Consider the following 26841-nt stretch of genomic DNA (forward strand, 5'->3'; position numbering starts at 1 on the left):
TTCAGTTTAAAGGAGTGGAAGAAGCCCGTGCATGAATTATTTTAACATGGGCCACTGTTACACACCACATGACAGAGTGGAGCTTACGTGTTTAGGAATGATCAAGAACTTGGATTCCCAGATCTCCCTCTATCTTCCTGTCTCCACCTATATCCTTCCTTTGTCCCACCCCCCCTGACATCAGTCTGAAGAAGGGTCTCGACCCGAAACGTCACCCATTCCTTCTCTCCTGAGGTGCTGCCTGACCTGCTGAGTTACTCCAGCATTTTGTGAATAAATACCTTCGATTTGTACCAGCATCTGCAGTTATTTTCTTATAAGAACTTGGATGAAGACAACAATCAAGTTGTGTAAGAAAGTATAAGAAAATAACTGCAGATGCTGGTACAAATCGAAGGTATTTATTCACAAAATGCTGGAGTAACTCAGCAGGTCAGGCAGCATCTCAGGAGAGAAGGAATGGGTGACGTTTCGGGTCGAGACCCTTCTTCAGACTGATGTCAGGGGGGCGGGACAAAGGAAGGATATAGGTGGAGACAGGAAGATAGAGGGAGATCTGGGAAGGAGGAGGGGATGAGAGGGACAGAGGAACTATCTAAAGTTGGAGAAGTCGATGTTCAGTTGTGTATTGGGAGCCTCCACATTTTCCTGTAATTGGGTGTTCAGAACTGCAGGCAATTCTCCAAATATTCAATTTCCAGGAAAACGATCCAAAAAGCATGTGGAATTTTCAGCAAGATAAAGTTTGCAGCTCGTAATGGCAGTCCCCTTTATGAATGCAGTCTCCAAAATGTCTGAAGCTGTCAATATTGCAGTGGCCATTTTAAACGAGCAGTCACAACCTCAGCACGTTCCCACTGCTCTGGGTTGGGAGGATAATGCTTGTAATCCTTCCTCAAGCCACCAGGTGGCCCTAAACAGCTTTGGCAGCATAGTAAGCGCAGTTAAACTCCAGGTCTGACTTCAGATGTGGCTTGTAGGATCACCAACCCGTTATCCTGCAATACTACTGGAGAAGAAAAGTGTAGTTTTGTTTGGAGATACAGTGAGCAAACGGGCCCTTCGGCCCACTGAGTCTATGCTGACCAGCGATCCCTGCACACCAACACTCTCCTACACACACTAAGGACAATTTACGATTAGACCAAGCCAATTAGCCTACAAACCTGCACATCTTTGGAGTGTGGGAGGAAACCGGAGCACCCGGTGAAAACCCATGGAGGTCTCGGGGAGAACGTGCAAACTCCGTACAGACAGCACCCATAGTCATGATTGAACCCAGGAGTAGAGCATTGTAAGGCAGCAACTCTACCGCTGCACCACCTTAAATGGTATTTAAGTTGGCTTCCAGATATTGATATTGAATTGAAAAGAGAGGAATGTAACTCAAATGTTAGTCTAAGGCAAGAGAGTGCTGGAGTAACAGTGGGTCAGGCTGCATCTCTGGAGAATGTGTGAGAGAGGACAGAGTGTGGCAGGTGGAGGGGAGATTCTCCAATTTTAGGTAATCTCTAACAACCTCCCTTTCTCCTCCCGCTCCCCCTCCTCTCTCTGCCCCCCTCCTTGCAAGTTTGAGCCACCAGGCACCTGAGTGATGACTGGCTTTAAGAGAATTGATTGAAACTGGATATGTTGGCTGACAATTCAGATCAAGGCTGCGGTGGCGCGGCGGTAGAGTTGCTGCCATCCAGCACCAGACACCCGGGTTTGATCCTAACTACGGGTGCTGTCTGTATGGAGTTTGCACGTTCTCCCCATCACCTGTGTGGGCTTTCACCCGGTGCTCCGGTTTCCACCCGCATTCCAAAGACGTACAGGTTTGTAAGGTTAATTGACTTGGTATAATTGTAAATTGTCCTTAGTGTGTGTAGGATAGTGTTAGTGTACGGGGTGATCGCTGGTTGGTGCAAACTCGGTGGGCCAAAGGGCCTGTTTCCGCGCTGTGTCTCTAAACTAAACTAAAGAACTCCTACCATTAGACACAGCACAGGGTTCTCTATTTTCCACATACAGCCGGATTTCAAGGGCATCTTCACAACTTGGCAGATAACACAGGACTCTTCAGCCAAGTACGTACTTTGAAAACACAAGGAACTGCAGATGCTGGTTTCCACAAAAAAAAACCACACACAAAGTCCTGGAGTAACTCAACAGGTCAGGCAACTTCTCTGGAGAAAATGGACAGGTGACGTTTTGGGTCAGACTGGTAATAATGAAGAGAAAGCTGGAAGAGAGGTGGGGGCAGGATAAAGCCCGGTAGGTGGATCCAGGTGATGTGGATTGGGTTGGCCGATGGGGTGAGAGGGAAAGATAGATTAGCCATGATCGAATGGCGGTGCTGGCTCGATGAGTCGAATGGCCTCATTCTGCTCAGATGACTTATGAATATATTTGCTCAACTCCCTCCTTCCAAGCAGACAAAGCATCTTGTGACAAGAAGACATCTCCCTCTCTATCCCTCCCCCTCCCTAGTTCTCCGACTAGTTTCACTGTCCTCCTGATTAATTTTACTGTTTGTATGCCTTGTTGGCATCTTCCCCTCAATGAACCTTTGATCTGTCGTTTTCACACCTTACCCTTATCTCTAGTCTCCCTCCCCCCTGACTCTCGGTCTGAAGAAGGGCCTCGACCCGAAACATCATCCCTTTTACCTTCCCTCCAGAGATGCTGCCGGTCCCGCTGAGTTACCCCAGCTTTGTGTGTCTGTCTTCAGGGCTCGGAGCGTGAGGGTAGCAGTGTTTGATCCACATTCAGTAGGAAGGGACGCTTCTATGAGCGAGTGGACATGGATCGATGCACCAGGAATGCTGTTACTACGGGAGACGTTTCACTCTGTGCTGAGAATAAATTGTCTCGTGCTGCAGGCCGGGAACATCAGAGCCTCACTGACTGAAAACAAAAACAGGCAGCACCATGGAGCACAAGTCAGCTGCAAATAAAATAAAAGCCTACTGCTCTGTTAGCATAGCAGGGTCCTCAGGGAATGTAATAGCAACGCCGAACAGGACTCTGCACAAACATGTTTCCAAATGTCCGCAGCTCACAGCTTTAGTCCGGCACAGCATCTCCGGTCACCTTCCAGCACTGTCTGATTGTTTAGTTTAGAGATACAGCATGGATTCAGGCCCTCCGAATCCACGCCAGCCATCTTTAGACTTTAGTGATACAGCTCGGAAAAAGGGCCTTCAGCCCATCGAGTCCTCGCAAACCAGCGGTCACCCTGTACACAAGGACCGCCCTCCACACACTGGGACGATGTACAATTTTACAAAAGCCAATTGATCTACAAACCTGCACGTCTTTGGAGTGTGGGAGGAAACCGGAGAACCCGGCGAAAACCCACGCGGTCCCAGGGAGAACAGACAAGCTCCGTACAGGCAGCACCCGTGGTCAGGATCGAACCCGGGTCTCTGGCGCTGTGAGGCAGTAGCTCTGCGGCGCCACTTTGCCGCCCCTTACACACTAGCGTTATGTTATCCCACTTTCGCATCCACTTCCTACGCACTGGGGGAAATTTGCCGAGGCCAATTAACCTACAGCCTGCACGTCATTGGGTTGTGGAGCCAATGGAGGAAACCCAGGCGGTCAGAGGGAAGACCCTCTGCGAACTCCACACAGATAGTGCCCGAGGTCAGGATCGAACCTGGGTCTCTGGCGCTGTGAGGTAGTGGCTCCACCATAGCACCACTGTGCCGGCCTGGTGTAAAAAGCCCTCACCGCACAGCAGAACCTTGAAGCGGTTTTCAGAAACAAGAACCATTGTACGGAAACAACCGAACGGCAACTGCCCATTGTTCCGAATACCGAACCTGCTCGTTAAAATGATGGGTGCCTCAATTATGTGTTTAATAGTTGCTGCTTTGCAATAGTTTCTGCTATCTGACCCTCCATCCTGTAAATGAGCAGCAGAAATGATGACACACGACTCCGTTAAGAGATAAAAGGTACAGGCTGAGTTGATGAATGGAGGATTTATGCTGGGAAGTCAGGGAGACCAATCTATGTTCTGTGAAAGGCAATGACCTGATAAGTGAATTATAGTCAGCAGCATCAATAGTCTATCAATTACACTCCACAGTTATTCATCATCACCGTTTCCATTGCCCGCTGGTTAAATAAAATTGGAAGAATCGGATGTAAATAATATTTTTCAGTGCAAAGAATGTTGCTACGTAGGTTGTGGTCCGCTTCTAACATCTGTTCTCAATCAAGCTGTCAGCTCGGAGAGAAATATGAAGAATATTTTATGACTCGAACTTAAAGACATGTGGTCCAAAGGGCCTTGTATTATAATGCGATGCAGATGGCATCCCACAGGTATTAAGCTGAGATGAAAACACAGTGTGGTTAGAGCATTCCCTTGCTGGGCAGAAGTGCTACATTCTCAGTTAAAGGAGCCGTCAAGCTTCACTGCACAGATAGAGGCCATTTGGTCCTTCATGCCCATGCCAGCTCCTTGACAAAGCTAGCCAAACCGTTCCACTCCATTGTCCCCTACAGGGGTACAGTGCGGAAACAGGCCCCCTCGGCCCATCAGTGATCCCCCACACAGTAACACACCAGGGACAATTTACAATTTTACCAAACCATTTAGTCTACACACCTATACGTCTTTAGAGTGTGGGAGGAAACCAGAGCACCCGGAGAAAAGTAAGTGGAATAAAAATTATGAATGAGCTTACTTTAAAAATATATATATTTTAAAAAACTGATCAAGCTCTGGACTGGAAATGCAGATACATGGAACTGCAGATACTGGTTTACAAATAAAGACCACAAGAATGCACAATTGCGACATTTAAAAGATATTTGGGCAGGTGCATACATGGATGGGAATGGTTTCGAGGGATATGGGCCAAACGTGGGCAAGTGGGACTAGAGATGATGGGGCATTTTGGTTGGCATGGACAAGCTGGGTCGAAGGGCCTGTTTCCCTGCTGTATGACTATGACCATGACACAAGGGAGTATAAGAAAATAACTGCAGATGCTGGTACAAATCGAAGGTATTAATTCACAAAATGCTGGAGTAACTCAGCAGGTCAGGCAGCATCTCAGGAGAGAAGGAATGGGTGACGTTTCGGGTCGAGACCCTTCTTCAGACTGATGTCAGGGGGGTGGGACAAAGGAAGGATATAGGTGGAGACAGGAAGATAGAGGGAGATCTGGGAAGGGGGAGGGGAAGAGAGGGACAGAGGAACTAACTAAAGTTGGAGAAGTCAATGTTCATACCGCTGGGCTGCAAGCTGCCCAGTCAAAATATGAGGTGCTGTTCCTCCAATTTCCGGTGGGCCTCACTATGGCACTGGAGGAGGCCCATGACAGAAAGGTCAGACTGGGAATGGGAGGGGGAGTTGAAGTGCTCGGCCACCGGGAGATCAGTTTGGCCAACGCGGACCGAGCGCAGGTGTTGAGCGAAGCGATCGCCGAGCCTGCGTTTGGTTTCACCGATGTAAATAAGTTGATATCTGTTCGCCGATGTAAATAAGTTGACATCTGTGGATGGCACAGTGGCGCAGCGATAGAGCTGCTGCCTGAGAACGCTAGGGACCCCGGTTTGATTCTGACTACGGGTGCTGTCTGTGTGGAGTTTGCGCATTCTCCCTGTGACCGCGTGGGTTTTCTCCGGGTGCTCCGGTTTCCTCCCACATTCCAAAGATGTGCAGGTTAATTGCCTTCTGTAAAATTGCCCCTCGTGTGTAGGATGTGAAAGTGGAACAACATAGAACCCCTGTACGGGAGTCCGATGGTCAGCTTTCACACTTGTTTCAGGGCTTGTTTCCGCGCTGTATCTCTAAATTGTGGAGTAACTCAGCAGGTCAAACAGTATCGCTGGAGAACATGGATAGGTGACGTTTTGGGCCGTGAACCTTCTTCGGACGGGGAACCTCTGAAAGCCATCTCAAATAAACGACAGGCAAGAGGTTGAAGTGGGGAACACTGTTTATTGATATCTGAAACAAATGGAGTACCCCTGAAAGTACATGTGTGTGTACATCGTACAGCATATATCCTGCATCATAAATATATCCTACAGCATAAGTAAATGCCCAGGAGAAGCAAAAATACTGAGAGTGCAACTAAGATTCTAAATGTATAAAACAAAATACTTCATGTGAATTAAAGATTCAGTTTAAGGGATTGAAAGATTAACATGTGAAGTATTTATCCTAAAGATTCTAAAAAGGATGGTCATTAATAAATCCGAAATTGGAGTTGGCCACAGACAACTATTGGCGACCATCAGGAGGATTTGAAAACCAAAACCTTCCAATTTCACTGCGAGCGATCAGTGTCCATGATACACACTGCCGTTTAACTAAAGCCTGCTCTTGACGCCACTCTCCGCGGGATTCATACAAGCCCATATGCCTTGAGAAGGAAGTTCAGATGTGGGTCACGACCTCTGAACATTCGAAACACTTCGCTCGGGTGAGCACCACCCCCAAGGCTTAGTACGGTGTCTCTGAACCTGCAGTCAGGGAGGAGATGGGAGAGACATGACATAAAGCAGAGATTCAGAAAGGATGGCCTATGAATGTTCCCCTTGATACTGTGGCTGCAATTAGTGCAGAGCCTACAGCGGCCTGGGGCTCGGCTGGACCGGGCGCTGCCCTAAGAGGGGAGGCAGTGCAGGGGGGCTCGACGGGGGAGTGGGCCGGGGGAGTGGGCCGCTGGAGCTGCAGCGGCCTGGGGCTCGGCTGGACCGGGCGCTGCCCTAAGAGGGGAGGCAGTGCAGGGGGGCTCGACGGGGGAGTGGGCCGGGGGAGTGGGCCGCTGGAGCTGCAGCAGCCTGGGGCTCGGCTGGACCGGGCGCCGGTCTAAGAGGGGAGGCAGTGCAGGGGGCCTCGACGGTGGAGTAGGCCGCCCGCTGGAGGCCCTGCAGCAGCCTGGGGCTCGTCTGGACCGGGCGCCGCTCCAGGATGCCGAGCACGTGGACCGGACACGGCCTGCAGCTGCACGGAGCTGCGGTGGAGCCCAGAGATGTTGTCATTTACAGAGAATGTTGCAGGAGCTATGAAGCCACACTAAATACACTCATAGAGTCATAGAGAGAGTCATAGAGTCATTCAGCGTGGAAACAAGCCCTTCGATCCATCTTGCCCACGCCAAACAAGATGTGTTATCTACACTAGTCCCACCTGTCTGCGTTTACCCTACATGCCTCCAAACCTGGCCTATCCATGTACCCGTCTATATGTTTCTTAAAGGTTGTGATAGTACCTGCCTCAACTACCTCCTCCGGCAGAACGTTCCATATACCCACCACCCTTTTTGTGAAAAGGTTACCCCTCAAGTTCCTATTAAATCTTTCTCCTCTCACCTTAAACCTATGTGCTCTGGTTCTTGATTTCCCTACTCTGAGCAGAAGACTCTGTGCGTCTACCCAGTCTATTCCTGTCATAATTCTGTGCACCTCCATCAGATCACCCCTCATCCTCCAGTTCTCCAAGGAATAATGTTCTAGCCTGCTCAACCTCTCCCAATAGCTCAGGCCACCGAGAACTAGCAACATCCTTGTAAATCTTCTCTGCGCCCTTTCCAGCTTGACAACATCTTTCCTATAACATGGTGACCAAAACTGAACACAATGCTCCAATCGTGGCCTCACCAATATCTTATACAACTGCATCATGACCTCCCAACTTCTCTATTCAATGCTGTGACTGATGAAGGCCAGTGTGCCGAAAGCCTTTTTGACCACCCTATCTACCTATCTGTGGTGCCACTTTCAATGAACTGTGTACCTGGCCTCCTAAGATAGACACAAAAAGCTGGAGTAACTCAGCGGGACAGGCAGCATCTTTGGAGAGAAGGAATGGGTGACATTTCGGGTCGAGACCCTTCTTCAGATTCTAATTGATGTGCGACAGGCTCCGGTAACCAAGCGCTACTTTGAGTTTCTTTCACACTGTAAATGGGTCGATTGTAATTGTGTGTTGTCTTTCCGCTGACTGGTTAGCACGCAACAAAAAAGCTTTTCACTGTACCTCGGTACACATGACAATAAACCAAACTAAACCAAGCTGAACTTGTTCAGCTAGGCCTCTGAATTGCCGTGATCGTTTACCTGCGGCCAGCCTTGGAAATTTCACTGCAATTTTGTAAACCCACTTCCTCGAAGGCTCCAAAGGCATCCTGGGAAAGCACCTCGGCCCACTCGTACGCATAATATGCAGCCGCATAATTACCGGCGAAGATGTGCAGAAATGTGCAAGGGACACAGTCCTCCTGAGAGCGTGCGCGCGCGAGAGAGAGAGAGAGAGAGAGAGAGAGAGAGAACACATGGGGCACAACAAGAATGATAACTCACCCACCTCTTTATCTGCGTGAATCCTTAAATATCCTTCCCTCTGCATTTGAAAACACAGAGTGCTAGAGTAACTCAATGGGACAGGCAGCATCTCTGGAGAACATGGCTAGGTGGCGTTTTGGGTCAGGGCCCTTCGTCAGACTGATTGCGGTGTGGGGCGCAGTCGGGAATGGGAGAAAGCTGGAAGAGAGGCAGGACAAAGTCCGGCAAGTGATGGGTGGATACAGGTGAGGCCAGATGGTTAGTCAAAGGGCAGAGATGAAGAGACAGAAAATGTAAGATAAGGGTGGAGAGTTGCAAATTGTGACACCGGTGGAAGGAACGTAGGTGGACGGGGTGGGGCGCAGGGAGGAAAGGGGTGGAAAAGGTGGGTTGGGGGAGGGAAGGGGGGAGGGGGTGGTTAGTTACCTGAACTTGGACAATTCAATGTACCTACCATTAGGTTGTAAACTAGTCTTCCTCTCCTCCTCCCCTTACAATACACAATTGCTTGGTTTACCCGTGATTGTAGATTGAGTCTGGAGTAACTCAGCGGGTCAGGCAACACCTCTGGAGAACATGGGTAGGTGACATTTCGGGTCGGGACCCTTCTTCAGACTGAAAAAGACTCCTGACCCGAAAAGACACTTATCCCTGTCCTTCATAGATGCTGCCTGACCCGCTGAGTTATCCGGCACTTTGTGTTTTGATCTTCTCTGGTTATTTCTTAACAAATGTGATATCCTTCCATATTTCCAAAACTCCCAACTTTATGCCACATCATTTGATGACTTCAGAGCAGCAAATCAACTATTAATTAGTGAAAATATCTGTTATTTCACCTTTCCCGAAGAAATCCAACCTTATTTGTCATTCACTGAGGTGGAACCTTGTCGAAGCTTGCTGGATGTACAAGCAAGTATCCACTATTCCCTGCCAGAGCCCTGTCAACAATCCCAATCGTCTCCTCCACGATTCGAGCAAGTTTGTTCCACCCGCCCTCATTTCCTCGAAGCCTTTTGGCAGAAGCATACAGTAAGTGAGAACTCTACACATATCAATGACTCTAATTACTCACTGGGAGTAGCTTCATCACCGTAAATCTTTCAGCAACTTCATCCATCACTGACATCCACGAATCTGAGCTGGAGAAACGTGGGAGAATTAATGTGTCATGTTTGGTTTGGTTTAGTTTAGTTCAGAGATACAGCACAGAAGGAGGCCCTTCGGCCCACCGACTCCCACCAGCTCATCCTTTCTCTGCTACTTAAAGCAGGTCCTATTTCCTATCAATAGACAATAGACAATAGGTGCAAGAGGAGGCCATTCGGCCCTTCGAGCCAGCACCGCCATTCAATGTGATCATGGCTGATCATTCTCAATCAGTACCCCGTTCCTGCCTTCTCCCCATACCCCCTGACTCCGCTATCCTTAAGATCTCTATCTAGCTCTCCCTTAAATGCATTCAGAGAATTGGCCTCCACTGCCTTCTGAGGCAGAGAATTGCACAGATTCACAACTCTCTGACTGAAATTTTTTTTCCTCATCTCAGTTCTAAATGGCCTACCCCTTATTCTTAAACTGTGGCCCTTTGTTCTGGACTCCCCCAACATTGGGATCATGTTTCCTGCCTCTAACGTGTCCAACCCCTTAATAATCTTACACGTTTCTGATCGAACTGATCATCGACCTGAAATGTTAACTCTGTTTCTCTCTGCACAGATGCTGCCTGATCTGCTGAGTATTTCTAATTATCATTTCAGATATCAGACCTCCGTGATATCTCCTGCATTGCTCAGTGCCTGACCAGGTTTCGAGCTGGGTAGAAATGCAGATGCTGGATCGAATCGAAGGTAGACACAAAATGCTGGAGTAACTCAGCGGGTCGGGCAGCATCTCAGGAGAGAAGGAATGGGTGACGTTTCGGGTCGAGACCCTTCTTCGAGCTGGGAAGCAGTTAACCATTCTTGATTCATGAGGACGTCAAAGGTTACGGGTGGAAAGTAGAATGGGGTTGAAAGGGAAAGATAGATCAGCCATGATTTGAATAGCGGAGTAGACTCGATGGGCCGAACGGCCTAATTCTGTTCCTATGTCTTCTGGTCTAAGATAGATGGGACGACGGTTGGCGGGCTGAGCCGGTCATGGGTGACAGAGTGGATCGGAGAACGAACACGCGCGAATCTGGACTTCCAACCGGATGAAACGGCGCCACACAATGTCGCCGCCATTCACAATGGCGCCTCCACAATGTCGGCGCCGCCATTATTATATGCAAAATTAATTTCACGATGTAATGTTTAATTGCAGATGTGACAATAAATATCCATTAAACCAGTGAACCATTGAGATCGGAGAGTCGTGATGCAGACTCATCTGCCCTTCTGTCCAGATCTAATGATCTTGTACGTTCAACAGCTGAAAACTGAACCTGAATCCTTCCCACTCTGCACTTAGCGCTCTGCAAGTCTGATTCACCCTGTACACCCGGGAGAAGGTTTACCTTGTGTGTAACTTCATATCCAGTGCTGAAAGGAACACCTGTCTCAGTAACACAGACCCTCCCCGGTACTGGTGTGCTGCAAAATAGACACAAAATAAAACTGTGGAATTATATAATATTATTACTTTAAAATATAGATTTTATATCCGTGACCTGCGTGGGTTTTCTCCGAGATCATTGTTTTCCTCCCACACTCCAAAGACTTACAGGTTTGTAGGTTAATTGGCTTGGTAAATGTAAAAATTGTCCCTAGAGGGTGTAGGATAGTGTTGATGTTTGGGGATCACTGGGCGGCGCGGACCCGGTGGGCCGAAAAGGCCTATTGTGGTGCTGAATCTATAAACTAAACTAAAAACTAAAAGATCATGGGGATGATACAGAAAATATCTCGCACAATGCCATAATTCGATATTCTCCGGATATTTTGACCTATTTTCAGGGCCAATCAATCATCCATCATTTGAAATGCATTTCTACTTTACATTAGAAATTCCCTCTTTAGTATAACAGAAAGTGTTGGAGGAACTCAGTGGGTGAGGTGGGACTAGTGTAGATGGGGCACCTTGGTCGGCATGGGCAAGTTGGGCCGAAGGGCCTGTTTCCACGCTGTATAACTCTAGAAAAAGACTGGATATTTTAATGAACTTGAAGGTAACTCTGAGCCTCAGAAAAATTTACCATTTTTTTTGTACTATAACCAATGCACTCTTTTACTTATGTGCAATTGTATTTTTAGATTTTTTTTAGATTTAGAGATACAGCGTGGAAACAGGCCCTTCGGCCCTTCGGGTCCGCGCCGCCCAGCGATCCCCGCACATTAACACTATCCGACACACACTAGGGACAATTTGTACATTTGCCCAGCCAATTAACCTACATACCTGTACGTCTTTGGAGTGTGGATTACTACTCTCAACGTACCTGTACGTCGTTGAGAGTAGTAATCAGTAGCCCAAACCGCAGAATGTTCCAGCTCGTCTTTAGAGGAGAAAAACACAATGTATAAAGAACATAAACAATAAACAGACGCCGACTAAACCTTGAACAATAGCATGTTAGGACCTTATATGGGAAAACTGACTTTGTTCCAACACTCGGCCGTATAAGGGAAAACTGACTTAATTCCAATATTGATTGGTTGTGCCACTTGTAAATAACTGTGAATTCTGCGGTTTTGGGGGATAAAAGGGGCTTAATTCTAGGGGCTGGTGTGACACGTTTCCACTGGCCCCGGAGTCCGCAACTCTGTGTGTGCTTTTAGAAACCTGTCCACGAGATCTCTAATAAACTAACAGGTAAAGTCTGTGCCGTCTCTGATTATTGTCATCCAACTGACCGCGAACGCGAAGTCGAACTCGACAGGAGGAAACCGAAGATCTCGGAGAAAACCCACGCAGGTCACGGGGAGATCGTACAAACTCCGTACAGACGGCGCCCGTAGTCAGGATCGAACCTGATCTCCGGCGCTGCATTCGCTGTAAGGCAGCAACTCTACCGCTGCGCCACCGTGCCGCCGTATGTATGTACGGTATGATTCTGAGACGCAAGGAACTGCAGATGCGGATTAATGCAACAAAAAAAAAAGGCACAAAGTGCTAGAATAACTCAACGGGTCAGGTAGCATCTCTGGAGAACATGGACGTTTTAGTTTAGTTTCGTTTATTGTCACGTGTACCGAGGTACAGTGAAAGGTTTTAATAATAATAATAATAATGCATTACATTTATATAGCGCTTTTCAAACACTCAAAGACGCTTTACAGGGATTTCTAGAACATAGAGAAGTGAATAAATAGATAAATAAGTAAACGAACAGAGAAAGGAGACAGAAGGTGAGGTGACCTTCAGTGGTTGAAGGCAGTGCTGAAGAGGTGAGACTTCAGTGATGTTTTGAATGTGGTGAGTGAGGAGGAGTCTCTGACGGTTTGGGGTAGTGAGTTCCATACAATACAATACAATACAATACAATATATCTTTATTGTCATTGTACCCAGGGGTACAACGAGATTGGGAATGCGCCTCCCATTCGATGCAATAATTTAAGTAATTAACAGCAACCCAACGAAACGAAACAATTGTAACAGTTTTTAGACAGGGTAAAGTGCAAGTTGATCTATGCGTTGTGGCCATCCGGCTCAGCAGGACCGGTTCATAGCAGCTATGGCCCTGGGGATGAAGCTGTTCCTGAGTCTGGAGGTGGGAGCAGTGATGGAGAAAGCCCTGTCCCCCCAGGATCTGAGTTTGGACCGGATGGGGGGGGACAGGAGATTGGCAGCAGCAGAGCGGAGGGTGCAGGTGGGAGTGTGCCTGTGGTGGAGGTCAGTCAGGTAGGATGGGGCCAGATTATGGAGGGCTTTGTAGGTCATGAGGAGGATTTTGTATTGGATTCTCTGGGGGATGGGGAGCCAGTGGAGTTTGTAAAGGAGGGGGGTGATATGGTTACGGATCGGGGAGTGGGTGAGTAGACGGGCAGCGGAGTTTTGAATGTATTGAAGTTTACTGATGATTTTTGAGGGTGAGCCATAGAGGAGGCTGTTGCAGTAGTCCAGACAGGAGGTGTTGAAGGCGTGGATGAGGGTTTCTGCAGCTGTGGAGGAGAGGGATGGACGGAGACGGGCAATGTTTTTGAGGTGGAAGAAGGCTGTCTTTGTGATGTGTTTGATGTGTTTGTCGAAGGAGAGGGTTTGATCAAAGATGATTCCAAGATTCCGGATGTGAGGGGAGGTGGATACTGGGAGACCATCAATATTGAGGATGAAGTTTTGGGTGGATTTGGTGAGCGTTTTTGGACCAATGATTTCAGATTTCAGATTTGTTGCAGTTGAGTTTGAGGAAATTTGATTGAAGCCAAGATTTTATTTCAGAGATGCAGTTTGTCAGTGTAGAGTGTGTGGTGGTGGAGATTGACTTGGTGGAGATGAGGAGCTGGATATCATCGGCGAAGCAGTGGAAGTTGAGACCATGACGGCGGATTAATTGAACAAGGGGGAACAGGTAGAGGATGAAGAGGAGGGGGCCAAGGACTGAGCCTTGGGGGACACCTTGGGGGAGGGGAGCGGTGGGGGATTTACAGTTGTTAATGGAGATGAACTGGTGCCTGTCAGAGAGGTAAGATTTGAACCAGGATAGGGCTGTGCCGGTGATGTTAAAGGAGGTTTCAAGTCGGGTGAGGAGAATGGAGTAATTTATGGTGTCAAAGGCGGCGCTGAGGTCAAGTAGGATGAGGATGTTGAGGTTGCCAGCGTCGGAGGAGAGGAAAGGTCGTTTGTGATTTTGAGGAGCGCAGTTTCAGTACAGTACAGTTTTAGTCGGGACCTTTCTTCAGACGTTCTGCAGAAGTGCGCTGACCTGACCTGAAACGTCACCCATCCATGTTCTCCAGAGATACTGTTTGCCCTGCTGAGCATATTGTGTCTTTTATTGTAGTATGATTTTACTGGATTGATTGCACAATGATGCTTTTCACTGTACGTGTGACAATAAAGTATTTATTAAAGTATACTATTGAGCTATTGCACCAGGGTGATAAATATTTGGGAACATCAACAGCGCTGAGCTCTGTCCAAAGATGGACACAAAAAGTGCTGGAGAAACCCAGCGTGTCAGGCAGCATCTCTGGAGAACATGGATGGGTGGCATTTCACTTCAGTTTAGTTTATTGTCACGTGTACCTAGGTACGGTGAAACTTTTGTTACGTACCACCCAGCCAGTGGAAAGACAGTAGATGATTACAATCGAGCCATTTATAGTGTATGGATACATGCTAAGGGAATAACTAAGTTTAGTGCGAGGTAAAGCCAGTAAAGTCCGATCAAAGGTAGTCCACGGTCGGGTCCAGGCACTTCGGCAGAAGGTCTGAAGAAAGGTCCCGACCAGAAATGTCACCTAGCCATGTTCTCCAGAGCTGCTGCCTGACCCGCTGAATTACTTCAGCACTCTGTGTCTATCTTTCATCAGGTGATGTTTCGGTTCGGGACTCTTCTTCTGTTACGCAAGCCATCAGCGTAGTCCCACCAATTCACAAGTATAAAATCATTTGTAGGAATGTTATAGTCTATACCTTTCAATAGTTGTTCAAAGACGTCCTGTGGCAGCGGCTCCCCAGTCTGGTAGTGGCCGCTGATCAGTGCTATGGTGTTGTTATCATGCACCCAGTTTTCCATGAACTGCGAGGGGAATTCAATAGCATCCCACTCAATGTTGTTGAGTCCGGCTGCCATCACGTAGGGCACTGTGGTCAGCATGTGTTGCAACGCATGTCCGAACTGTGTGGGCACAATTCACAACAAACATAGCCTGAACACAATGATGACAGTCGTCACCCCTTAATGTTATCATTTAAACATTCTAAACAAAACCTGATCAGTGCACACGGGGTCCTTTCCTGCGTTAAGAGAGTCATGGAGTCATTCTGTCATGCAGCAGGGACAAACAGGCACTTCGGCCCGACTTGCCCACTCCGACTGAGATGCCCCATCTACGCAAGTCACACCTGCCCAGGTTCGGTCCATATCGCTCTAAACCTTTCCCTTCCATGTGCCTATCCAACTTTATTTTATAGAGCTGCTACCTCACAGTGTCAGAAACCCAAATCCTGACCTCGGCTGCTGTCTGTGTGGAGCTTGCATGCTCTCCCTGAGACTGTGTAGGGTTTCCTCCACGTCTCAAAGGCGTGCGGGTTTGCTGGTTAATCGGCCTCTGTAAATTGCATCCTAGTGTGCGGGGAGTGGTTGAGAAAGTGGGATAACATGGAACTAGTGTGAATGGGTGATCGATGGTCGGCATGGGCTCAGCGGGCCGAAGGGCCTGTTTCCATGCTGTATTTCCAAACAAGAAAATGCCAGCTCCTGAACCAACCAAAAGACAGTCAGCACTTACAGCCTTAAATAAGAATGAAATCAGTCACAAGAGGCCAGAAGTAGTGCATTCACTGTCTAAGCAGGTGGTAATGAATTCATGATGAATATTGGCAGCAACATTTTCACTGAGATGACAAATGCTAGCCTTGAGCCTTCAACCATGAAATGCTTTCTCAAAAGATTTATGAGGAGGATATCAGGGCTGGAGTATTAAATTTTTAAAGGCAGGCTGCCTAGGTTGTTTTCTTTGGAACAAAGGTAGACTGAGATTTAATTGAGATCTATAAAATTTCGAGAAGGTGAACAGAAGTAACTTGTTTTTCTCACTGGAGAAGGTCTTTCGGTGGGAAGAGTGGATTAAAATTAATTGATGGGAGAGATGGAGAGGATTCTGCAGTTGTACAGGGCCCTGGTGAGACCACATCTGGAGTATTGTGTGCAGTTTTGGTCTCCTAATTTGAGGAAGGACATCCTTGCTATTGAGTCAGTGCAGCGTAGGTTCACGAGGTTAATCCCCGGGATGGCGGGACTGTCATATGAGGAAAGATTGGACTGGGCTTGTATTCACTGGAATTTAGAAGGATGAGAGGGGATCTTATAGAAACGTATAAAATTATAAAAGGACTGGACAAGTTAGATGCAGGAGAAATGTTTACAATGTTGGGGGAGTCCAGAACCAGGGGCCACAGTCTAAGAATAAAGGGGAGGCCATTTAAAACTGAGATGAGAAAAATCTTTTTCACCCAGAGAGTTGTGAATTTGTGGAATTCTCTGTCACAGAAGGCAGTAAAGAGGCCAATTCACTGGATGAATTTAAAAGAGAGTTAGATAGAGCTCCAGGGGCTAGCGGAATCAAGGGATATGGGGAGAAGGCAGGCACAGGTTACTGATTGTGGATGATCAGCCGTGATCACAATGAAAGGCAGTGCTGGCTTGAAGGGCCAAATGACCTCATCCTGCACCTATTTTCTGTTTCTATGATTCAGTAAAACATCGCTATGAGCAGAGGGGGTCGGGAACTCACGGGCTGAAATGTTGGTGGAGGCACATTTAACATTGTGGTGAATATTTGATGAGCTTTCACCCACTGTGACATGGACAGAAGCTGGAAAGTGGAATTAAGTTAGTTAATTCTTGTCAGGCAAGAATATGATGGGCCAAATGGCCTCCTTCTCTGCCACAATGAGAGGCACAATGGTGCAGCTGGTAGAGCTGCTGCCTGACAGCGCCAGAGACCCGGGTTCGATCCGGACCTCGGCTGCTGTCTCTGTGGAGTTTGCACGTTCACCCTGTGACCTGCCTGGGTTTCCTCCAGGTGCTCTGGTTTCCTCCCACAACCCAAAGACGTGTGGGTTAGTAGGTTAATTGGCCCACTGTGAATTGGCCAGAGTGTGTAGAGAGAGTGGGTCAAAGTAACCCAGAACTAGTGTGAATGGGTAGACACAGAAAAGCTGGAGTAACTCAGCGGGACAGGCGGCATCTCTGGAGAGAAGGAATGGGACCAGGCACAGTGAAATTCTTTCCTTGCATTCCCAAGGTATGCAAATAGTCGCCACATAAACGGCAAAACTGACAAAGTTACAAAGCACCCCTGCCGGCTCTTTCTTTGTTTCCCCCCCTCCCTCTCCCTCCCGGGGGTCCTCCATTGCTCCCCCACGCCGGGTCCTCCATTGCTCCCCCACGCCGGGTCCTCCATTGCTCCCCCACGCCGGGTCCTCCATTGCTCCCCCACGCCGGGTCCTCCATTGCTCCCCCACGCCGGGTCCTCCATTGCTCTTCAGTTCCATCTCATTCTGCCACAGAGCAACACAGACTAGAAATGGCTATGAGACACTAACTTATTATTTTATTCACAAAATGCTGGAGTAACTCAGCAGATCAGGCAGCATCTCGGGAGAGAAGGAATGGGTGACGTTTCGGGTCGAGACCCTTCTTCAAATGTCACCCATTCCTTCTCTCCCGAGATGCTGCCTGATCTGCTGAGTTACTCCAGCATTTTGTGAATAAAATAATAAGTGGGTGACGTTTCGGGTCGAGACCCTTCTTCAGTCTGAAGAAGGGTCTCGACCCGAAACGTCACCCATTCCTTCTCTCCCGAGATGCTGCCTGATCTGCTGAGTTACTCCAGCATTTTGTGAATAAATCGATTTGTACCAGCATTTGCAGTTATTTTCTTACACTAACTTATTATGCTGCTCGCCAAACCCGCTCTCCATTTAAATCCAGGCTGTGCAAAAGGCCGCTCAATCGCATGACTAAGAGCAACACTCTACTGCAGGGGAAGGTGATCCTTTTGGTTCTGGATTGGGAAGTTTTAGTCAAGAGTCGAGAGTGTTTTATTGTTACATGTCCCAAACAGAACAATTAAATTCTTACTTGCAGCAGCACAACAGAACATGAAAATATAGTATTCTGTAAACAATATAATAAACGATAGAGTACACACACACATACATACATATACACACATATGTATACATAATACATGCATACAAAGGAAAGCTCTTCAGCGGGTAGTCCGAGGACCATCGGAACACAGCTACCAGCCTTGGAGGACATCTACAACACACGATGCCTCAGAAAAGCCACCAGCATCCACAAAGACTCTTCACACCCCTGCAACAGTCTGTTCGAACTCCTTCCATCGGGCATACGATACAAGCCCTTATACGCCCGCACCTCCAGACTCAGGAACAGCTTCATCCCCAGGGCCATAGCTGCTATGAACCGGTCCTGCTGAGCCGGATGTTCACATCGCGCAGTGATCCGGCACAGATCTACTTGCACTTTATTCTGTCTTAAAACTGTTACAATTTGTTTAGTTGGGTTGTTGTTTAAATTAATACTGACTAGCTAGTTAAATTATTGCATCGTATGGGAGGCGCATTCCCAATCTCGTTGTACCCCTGTACAATGACAATAAAGATATATTGTATTGTATCGTATTGTATTGTGTAGGAAGGAACTGCAGATGCTGGTTTACACTGAAGATAGACACAAAATGCTGGAGTAACTCTGCAGGACAAGCAGCATCTTTGGAGATAAGAAATGGGTGACGTTTCAGACTGAAGAAGTGTCTCAACCCAAAACTTCACCCAATTCCTTCTTAATCCAGCATCTTGTGTCTATCTACATACATACGTGCATACATACAAACACACACACACACACACACACATAAAACAAACAAACGATAATAGTGCAAAAGATGAAAGCAATGCCCCCAAGCCTATGCAGTTGAGAGCTTATTTTGACGTTGCATGGATCCCATTTCCACATTGAACAGAGCAAGGCAAGACTTGATTTGAAGGTAACATCTGGCAATTCCACGTGGTTGGCTTACCTCATGGAAAATGCTTTTGATCTCAGAAAAAGACATGAGTGAGGGTGCAGAACCAGTTGGTGGGGTTTGGTTACACACTAGAAATGCCACAGGCCTCCTGTGTAATAGATTGCTCTTGGCTGTTGGAAGAAAAAGAGACAAAGTAATCACAAAAAGCATGAAAGCAGAAATATATTTGGTACCCTTATGGTGCGTCCTTTAATTTTTCCTTCGAACTTTACCCCCCCACCCCACCCACTACAAAATCAGTCTGAAGAAGAATCCCGACCCAAAATGTCACCTATCCATCTTCTCCACAGATGCTGCCTGACCCGCTGAGTTACTCCAGCACTTTGGGTCTTTTCTGTTAACCAGCATCTGCGTTTCCTTGTTTCAACAAAAACTATTCTTTACAGGGTAATTTTAGTATGCAGTGTTTAACCGTTAGCATATTTGCAAATGACAAATCGTATGTTTGCATCTAACACAACACATGAATGTATTTGAAATGCTTTGAGAATATCTTCAAGACTGTTAAACAGAAATAGTTATACTAATATAATAAAACAATTAGGTGGACAATAATGTACTGCAGATTCTATGTAAGACATAAAGCATGATAAATACTATTTTACTTTACAAATATATGTTACCAACAAAAGACCCTCGCTGTAAATCTTCAGACTATCTTTGATCGGACTTTACTGGACTTTATCTTGCACTGAAAGTTAGTCACGTCATTCCCTTATCATGTATCTATCTGTACACTGTGGAAGGCTCGATTGTAATCATGTATTGTCTTTCTGCTGACTGGTCAGCACGCAACAAATGCCTTTCACTGTAGCTGGGTACACATTTTAGTTTTTCGTTTTAGAGATACAGCGCAGAAACAGGCCCTTCGGCCCATCGAGTCTGTACCGACCGGCGATCCCCGCACATTAACGCAAGCCTACACACACTAGGGACAATTTACACTTATACCAAGTATACAAACCCAAGCCAATTAACCTACAAACCTGCACGTCTTTGGAGTGTGGGAGGAAACCGAACATCTTGGAGAAAACCCACGCAAGTCACGGGGAGAACGTACAAACTCCGTGCAGACAGCACCCGTAGTCGGGATCGAACCCGGGTGTCCGGCGCTGCAAGGCAGCAACTCAACCGCTGCGCCACCGTGCACGTGCCACCGTGCATGTGCCAATAAATAAAGTAAACTAAACTAACAAAGTGGGATTAAAGGAATGCTGATAGCCTGAACATGAGGAATCGAAAGCAGAAAGAAGTGGTGAACCTTTTTCAGATTGGGAGGAAAATATTTATTAATGTTCTGCATTCTATTTCTTTTAAATATACTAATGAACTGGACATAAGTGTGTTTGAGAATATTTCCAAATTAGTGGTTGATGAAAAACTCGGATATGGAGCAAACATGGAGGGTTACAATAAAATGACATGGATTGGCAAGGTTAATCAGCATTTAGCAGATGGCATATGGACTGAGGAAAGGAGACACAATTTAACAGGTGTGATTTTAAAGATGCTTGGGAAAGTATGCTTACAGTTCTTTGAAAAGATAAGTTGAGAGGTTGCTTAAAAGTATGGTATATTTTTGGTTTCATTAAGTAAAGAAACAGATTACAAAACCAAGAATGTTACGTTAAACCTTTTGTATAAACCTATCTTGCCTTCGACTGGAGAATTGTGTTCAGTTTTGGGCATCACCACGTCCAAGCCTTGGGGAGGGAATTTGTAAGAATGGTACCAGGAATGAAGGATTGCTTGAAGTAGTAGGGAGTGCACTTCTTCGAGCCGAGAGAGCGAAGAGGAGATTTGGCAGATTGTGTGCAGTTTTGAAATAAGGGCAATCTGTTTTCAGTGAGGAAGGATTGGTAACCAGAGACACAGACTGATTGCCAGTACAACACTTATAATAATAATAATAATAATAATAATAATAATATTCATTTATTGTCATTGCAACGAGTACAACAAAATTTAAAAATAGCCAATCCTGACGGTGCGTAAAAACATATATGCAATAAATGCAAAAACAAATAAATACAATTATATTAAGTACAAAAGATTTTTTAACAGTGTTGCCTAGTGCAGAAGGTAGTGTTCAGTTCTCGTATGGCCCTGGGGTAAAAACTGTTCTTAAGTCTGTTTGTTCGGGATTTGATCGACCTGAAATGTCGACCAGAGGGCAGATGAACAAACAGACGGTGGCCGGGGTGGGATGGATCTTTTATTATTTTGCCTGCTCTACTGAGGCAGCGTAGGCTGAACAGGTGCTCCAGGGAGGGCAGTGAGCAGCCGATGATCTTCTGGGCCGTCGTGATGACCCTCAGAAGGGCCTTCCTGTCCTTTTCTGAGCAGCTGGCATACCATGTGGTTATACAGTATGCCAGCACACTCTCGATGGAGCAGCGATAGAAGGACATCATGAGCTTCTCCTGCCGGTTGGTTTTCCTGAGGATCCTCAGGAAGTGGAGTCTCTGCTGTGCCTTCTTCACTGTGGTGATGGTGTTGGTAGACCAGGTAAGATCCTCTGCGATGTGCGTACCCAGGAACCTGAAAGCGGGTACCCTTTCCACACAGACCCCATTGATGTAGAGTGGGTCGTATTCTACACTGGTTTTCCTAAAGTCAATTATAAGTTCCTTTGTTTTGGAGGAGTTCAGGACAAGATTGTTCACTGAACACCATGCTGCCAGCCTTTGGATTTCATCCCTGTAGGCTGTCTCATCTCCTCCTGAGATGAGTCCAACCACAGTCGTGTCATCCGCGAACTTGATGATGGTGTTGGTGGGATGGGTGGGGGCGCAGTCGTGAGTGTAGAGGGAGTAAAGGATGGGGCTCAACACACAGCCCTGTGGTGAGCCGGTGCTCAGTGTAATGGTGGAGGAGAGGTGAGGGCCTATTTTGACGGTCTGGGGGCGGTTGGTCAGGAAGTCCTTGATCCATTGGCAGATGGTTTGGGAAAATCCAAGGTCAGAAAGTGGCAAAATGAGGATTTTTTTTTTCTTTTCCAAAAGACACATGTAGTCGGTGTGATTGGAATATTCTTTCTACAAGGCAGAGCCAACAGTAACTTTCAAAAGAGATTGCATTATTATTCAAAGGAAATATTTACAGAACAATGGGGAGAGGAAAGGGAATGGGATATTCATATGAGCAATGGTATAAAGTAATATGTGGTGAAAATATCCATATCTTATAATATGTTGATATTGGTATGTCAATGCGATTGGCCACTGTTGCTCTCAAATTATGATTTATAGTTCAGTAGTCACAGAATAAATAATACCTTGGCAACTCGAAATGCAAAATAAAAGAGATAATTGATAGGAATGCATGGAAGAGTTTCAAATTCGTGATTTGACTCCTGCTTTATCACTAAAGTGGCACAGTGGCATGGCGGTAGAGTTGCTGCCTTGCAGAGACCCGGGTTCCATCCCGACTACGGGTGCTGCCTGTACGGAGCTCGTACGTTCTCCCCGTGACCCGCGTGGGTTTTTCAGAGAACTCCAGTTTCCTCCCGCACTCCAAAGACGTACAGGTTTGTAGGTTAATTGGCTTGGGATAAATGTAAAAATTGTCCCGAGTGTAGGATGTTAATGTGCGGGGATCGCTGGTCGGCATGGACTCGGTGGGCCGAAGGGCCTGTTTCCGCTCTGTATCTCTAAAACTAACAAAATTAAAAATAAAAACAAAAAGAAAATACAGAAAGATTTTCCTATAAAGTATAGGAACATTTATATGACAACAGAACCATGGAAAAAATTCAGTCTAAGTGAAGTTCAACAATATTACGTTCAGAGTTATAATTATGAAAAAGTTTCCAATTACACACAGTCTTCACGGGCTGGCGCATCCAACACAGTTCATAAAGGTAACTGGTAGATTAGTTTAATTTAAGGATACAGTGTGGAAACTGTGGACACAGGCCCTTCGGCCCACTAAGACCATGCCGCCCAATGATCACCCATGCACTAGTTCTATCCTTTACACTAGGGACAGTTTACAGAAACCAATTAACCTTCAAACCTGCACATCTTTGGGGTGCGAGAGGAAACCGGAGCACCTGGGGAAAACTCACACAGGTCACGGGGAGAACGTAGAAACTCCGTACAGACGACACCCATGGTCAGGATCGCACCTGGGTCACTGGCGATGTAAGGCAGCAAGCCTACAGCTGCGCCTGGTATATTTTGCATTGAAATCAGGAGAAGAACTCCCATATGTTCTACAACCCACACTTCACTATCGTTTGCCGGTGCTATTTAATCTCAAATCTCGTACAACATGGTCTGCACAATCTCCAATGTTATCTCAGGTAGGTTAACTCACAAATGAAGGACGCGGTCCAAGATCCCCTTTCCTTTTCATTCGGACGTGAATAAAGATCGAGGAAAAATGAAGCCATGAGGGAGTCTGCAGGCAAAAAATGTGTTTGTTTTAGTTGATTTCATTGACGTTAGTTATTGCAGCCTTCTTGAAACTTAGTGCAGAGTAGACCATGGTGGCGCAGCGGTAGAGTTGCTGCCTCACAGCGTCAGAGACCTGGGTTCGATCCTGACTACGGGTGCTGCCTGCACGGAGTTTGCACGTTCTCCCCGTGACCTGCGTGGGTCTTCTCTGGAATCTCCGGATTCCTCCCACACTCCACAGACGTACAGGTTTGTCGGCTAATCGGCTTGGTGTAATTGTAATGCAACATGAAAGCTTGTTCAGCGTGAATTCCTAGAAAATGGTTGCAATATTCTTCCTGACAGTTATTCAGCCGATTTTACTTCTTATACCTTTCTTGTCATAGACGTCGAAAACCCTGACGTCCGGATGCCAGACTTCGACCTCCGCGGCCGCAGGTTTGATCACGATCCCAAATAAATCCCAACTCAGCTGAAAGAGGCCAGATAGAACGCTGGGAGAAAGAGACGATATTTCTGATTTTGAACCCAACAGGTAAGTCTATCAGTCATCTTGGAATTGGATGTATTAACTTAAATATGACATGGGAGATGGATGGGTTTTTTGATAAGCTGAGAAGGGTGTGTGGAACTATGCTGCCTTAGAGCTTCCAATGTCTCCCCCCTCAACTCCATCCAAGGACCCAAACAGTCTTTCCAGGTGAGACAGAGGTTCACCTGCACCTCCTCCAACCTCATCTATTGCATCCGCTGCTCCAGATGTCAGCTTATTTACATCGGCGAAACCAAATGCAGGCTCGGCGATCGTTTCGCTCAACACCTGCGCTCGGTCCACGTTGGCCAATCTGATCTCCCGGTGGCCGAGCACTTCCACTCCCCCTCCCATTCCCAGTCTGACCTTTCAGCTATGGGCCTCCTCCAGTGCCATAGTGAGGCCCACCGGAAATTGGAGCAACAGCACCTCATATTTCGCCTGGGCAGCTTGCAGCCCAGTGGTATGAACATCGACTTCTCCAACTTTAGATAGTTCCTCTGTCCCTCTCTTCCCCTCCCCCTTCCCAGATCTCCCTCTATCTTCCTGTCTCCACCTATATCCTTCCTTTGACCCGCCCCCCTGAAATCAGTCTGAAGAAGGGTCTCGACCCGAAACGTGGCCCATTCCTTCTCTCCCGAGATGTGGCCTGACCTGCTGAGTTACTCCAGCATTTTGTGAATAAATACCTTCGATTTGTACCAGCATCTGCAGTTATTTTCTTATAGTATCAGAGGACAGTGTGCATTGAATACATCCAGGGGAATTAGAATGAAGATGAGGAGGAGTTTCTTCAACCAGAGGGTGGTGAATCTGTGGAATTTGTTGCCGCAGATAGCAGATTTGGTACTTTTAAAGTGGAGATTGATAGAATCTCAATTAGTGATCTCGAAAGGTTACGGGGAGAAGGCAGGAGAATGGGGTTGAGAGGGAAAAATAGATCAGCCATGATCGAATGGCGGAGCAGACTCAATGGGCTGAATGGCCTAATTCTGCTCCTATGCCTTATGGTTGTGGAAGCGTTTAAGTGTGAGAGTGATTTAAATGGACACATATTACACATGTCAGAAAATAGACACAGGTGTGGCTAGCGAATATCTAAGATGTAGCCTTTGACACTAGTGCTGCAACACAAATATTTTGCAGATGTTAACAAACTGGTGCATTGCCGAGCTGGTACCAACATGAAGAAAGATGAACTAACTCACCGTTCCAAAGGAAAATATGGTCTCAGCTGTTCCTCAGTTACACTGCGGCAATAGGATAAATGAGCACAGTAAAGGACCATTAATGATTAAACAACTTCAATAACACTTGGCATTACAAGACGTTGTACAATTCATTGGGGAGGCCGCATTTGGAGTATTATGTTCAGTTTTGGTCACCCTGCTGTAGGAAGGACGTAATGAAGCTGGAAAGACTGCAAATTTACGAGGATGTTGTTGGGACTCGAGAACCTGAGCTCCAGGCAGAGGTTGGGCAGGCTATGACCGAGGGGTGATCTTATAGAGGTGTATAAAATCATGAGGGGAATAGACAGGGGAATCAAGAACCAGAACATAGGGTTTAAGGTGAGAGGGGAAAGATTTAATAGGAACCTGAGGGACAACTATTTCACCCAGAGGGTGGTGAGTGTATGGAACAAGCTGCCAGAGGAGGTAGTTAAGGTACTTTCACATCACTTAAAAGATATTCGGACAGATATGTGTAAAGGAAAGGTTTAGATGGATATGGGCCAAATGTCAGCAATTAGATGGGGCATCTTGGTCGGTATGGATGAGGTGGGCAGAGGGACCTGTTTCCATGCCGTATGACAGAATGGGTTCATGATTCCTAATGCAGGAAAGGCCCACCTGAACATTTATTAGTATTTTGTTTACAATGATTAAATGATAAAACTAAGGGGTGGCACAGTAGAGCTGCTGCCTCACAGCACCGGAGACACGGGTTTGTTCCAGATCACAGGTGCTGTCAAGCTGTGTGGAATTTGCTCGTTCTCCCTGTGACCATGTACGTTTGCTGCGGGTGCTCCGGTTTTCTCTCACATTCCACTGAGACGGTGGGTTTGTAAGTTAATTGGCCTCTGAAAAATGCCCCCTGGTGAGTAGGGAGTGGATGAGAAAGTGGGATTTCTTGGAACTATTGTGCACGGGTGGGCGATGGTCGGCGTGGACTCGGTGGGCCGAAGGGCCAGTTTCTATGCTGCACCATTCTATCACCATCTAGAGAGCGACTATCTACCTCATTGAAGATCCCAGACTACCTTTAATTGGGCTTTACCCTGGACTTCATCTTGCACTAAACGTTATTGTCTTTAACCTGTGGATGGCTTGATTATAATCATGTATTGACTTTCCGCTGACTGGATAGCGCGCAAGAGAAAGCTTTTCAGCCTACCTTGGTACACGTGACAATAAGCTGAACTAACTAAACTCAATTGTCGACCCAAAATGCTGGGGTAACTCCGCGGGTCAGGCAGCATCTCGGGAGAGAAGGAATGGGTGACGTTTCGGGTCGAGACCCTTCTTCAGACTGATGTCAGGGGAGGGGCAGTTGTCCCACCCCCCCGCCCCCTGTCCCCTCCCCTGACATCAGTCTGACCCGAGACGTCACCCATTCCTTCTCTCCCGAGATGCTGCCTGACCCGCTGAGTTACCCCAGCATTTTGTGTCTACCTTCGATTTAAACCAGCATCTGCAGTTTTTTTCCTACAAAGCTCAATTGTCGAATTGCAAGCAGACGTTCAGACGTTCGCAAAGCTTGCCCTCTTCCCCAACTGGAGCTGCTTGTTTCTGATGTTGGCGTAGCATGCCTCGGTGTACCTGAACAACTTAGTGCTCAGCTGCTCGTCCCAGTAATCCCTGTCCCATTGTTTCAGCTCGCCCTCATAGCCTTGGCTCTCT

At 46.9% G+C, this 26841-nt stretch overlaps 1 protein-coding gene across 1 annotated transcript; it reads right to left on the minus strand.

Annotated features, from left to right (window-relative positions):
• Positions 1-5946: 5946 nt before the first annotated feature.
• On the minus strand, positions 5947-26841 carry LOC144604217 (uncharacterized). The gene is made up of 9 exons (XM_078418431.1): positions 26761-26841; positions 25147-25188; positions 23327-23410; positions 18998-19116; positions 14856-15060; positions 10796-10871; positions 9371-9437; positions 8071-8231; positions 5947-6471 (listed from the first exon to the last, which is right to left on the minus strand). The coding sequence occupies exons 3-9, from the start codon at positions 23400-23402 to the stop codon at positions 6354-6356; spliced, it is 822 nt and encodes a 273-aa protein (XP_078274557.1). The 5' UTR covers positions 23403-23410; positions 25147-25188; positions 26761-26841; the 3' UTR covers positions 5947-6353.

This window comes from Rhinoraja longicauda, chromosome 21 (assembly GCF_053455715.1).
Source record: "Rhinoraja longicauda isolate Sanriku21f chromosome 21, sRhiLon1.1, whole genome shotgun sequence".
Taxonomy (NCBI): Eukaryota; Metazoa; Chordata; class Chondrichthyes; order Rajiformes; family Arhynchobatidae; genus Rhinoraja; species Rhinoraja longicauda.

Bases quoted from the DNA above. Each gene is read 5' to 3' on its own strand.
- LOC144604217 (XM_078418431.1), bottom strand. From the start codon at position 23,402: ATGGCTTCATTTTTCCTCGATCTTTATTCACGTCCGAATGAAAAGGAA. The intron at 15,061-18,997 runs GTAAGCCAACCA...GTGCCCACACAG, and splicing joins TCAAAAGCATTTTCCATGAG to TTCGGACATGCGTTGCAACA. The intron at 10,872-14,855 runs GTATAGACTATA...TCTATTTTGCAG, and splicing joins CTTTGAACAACTATTGAAAG to CACACCAGTACCGGGGAGGG.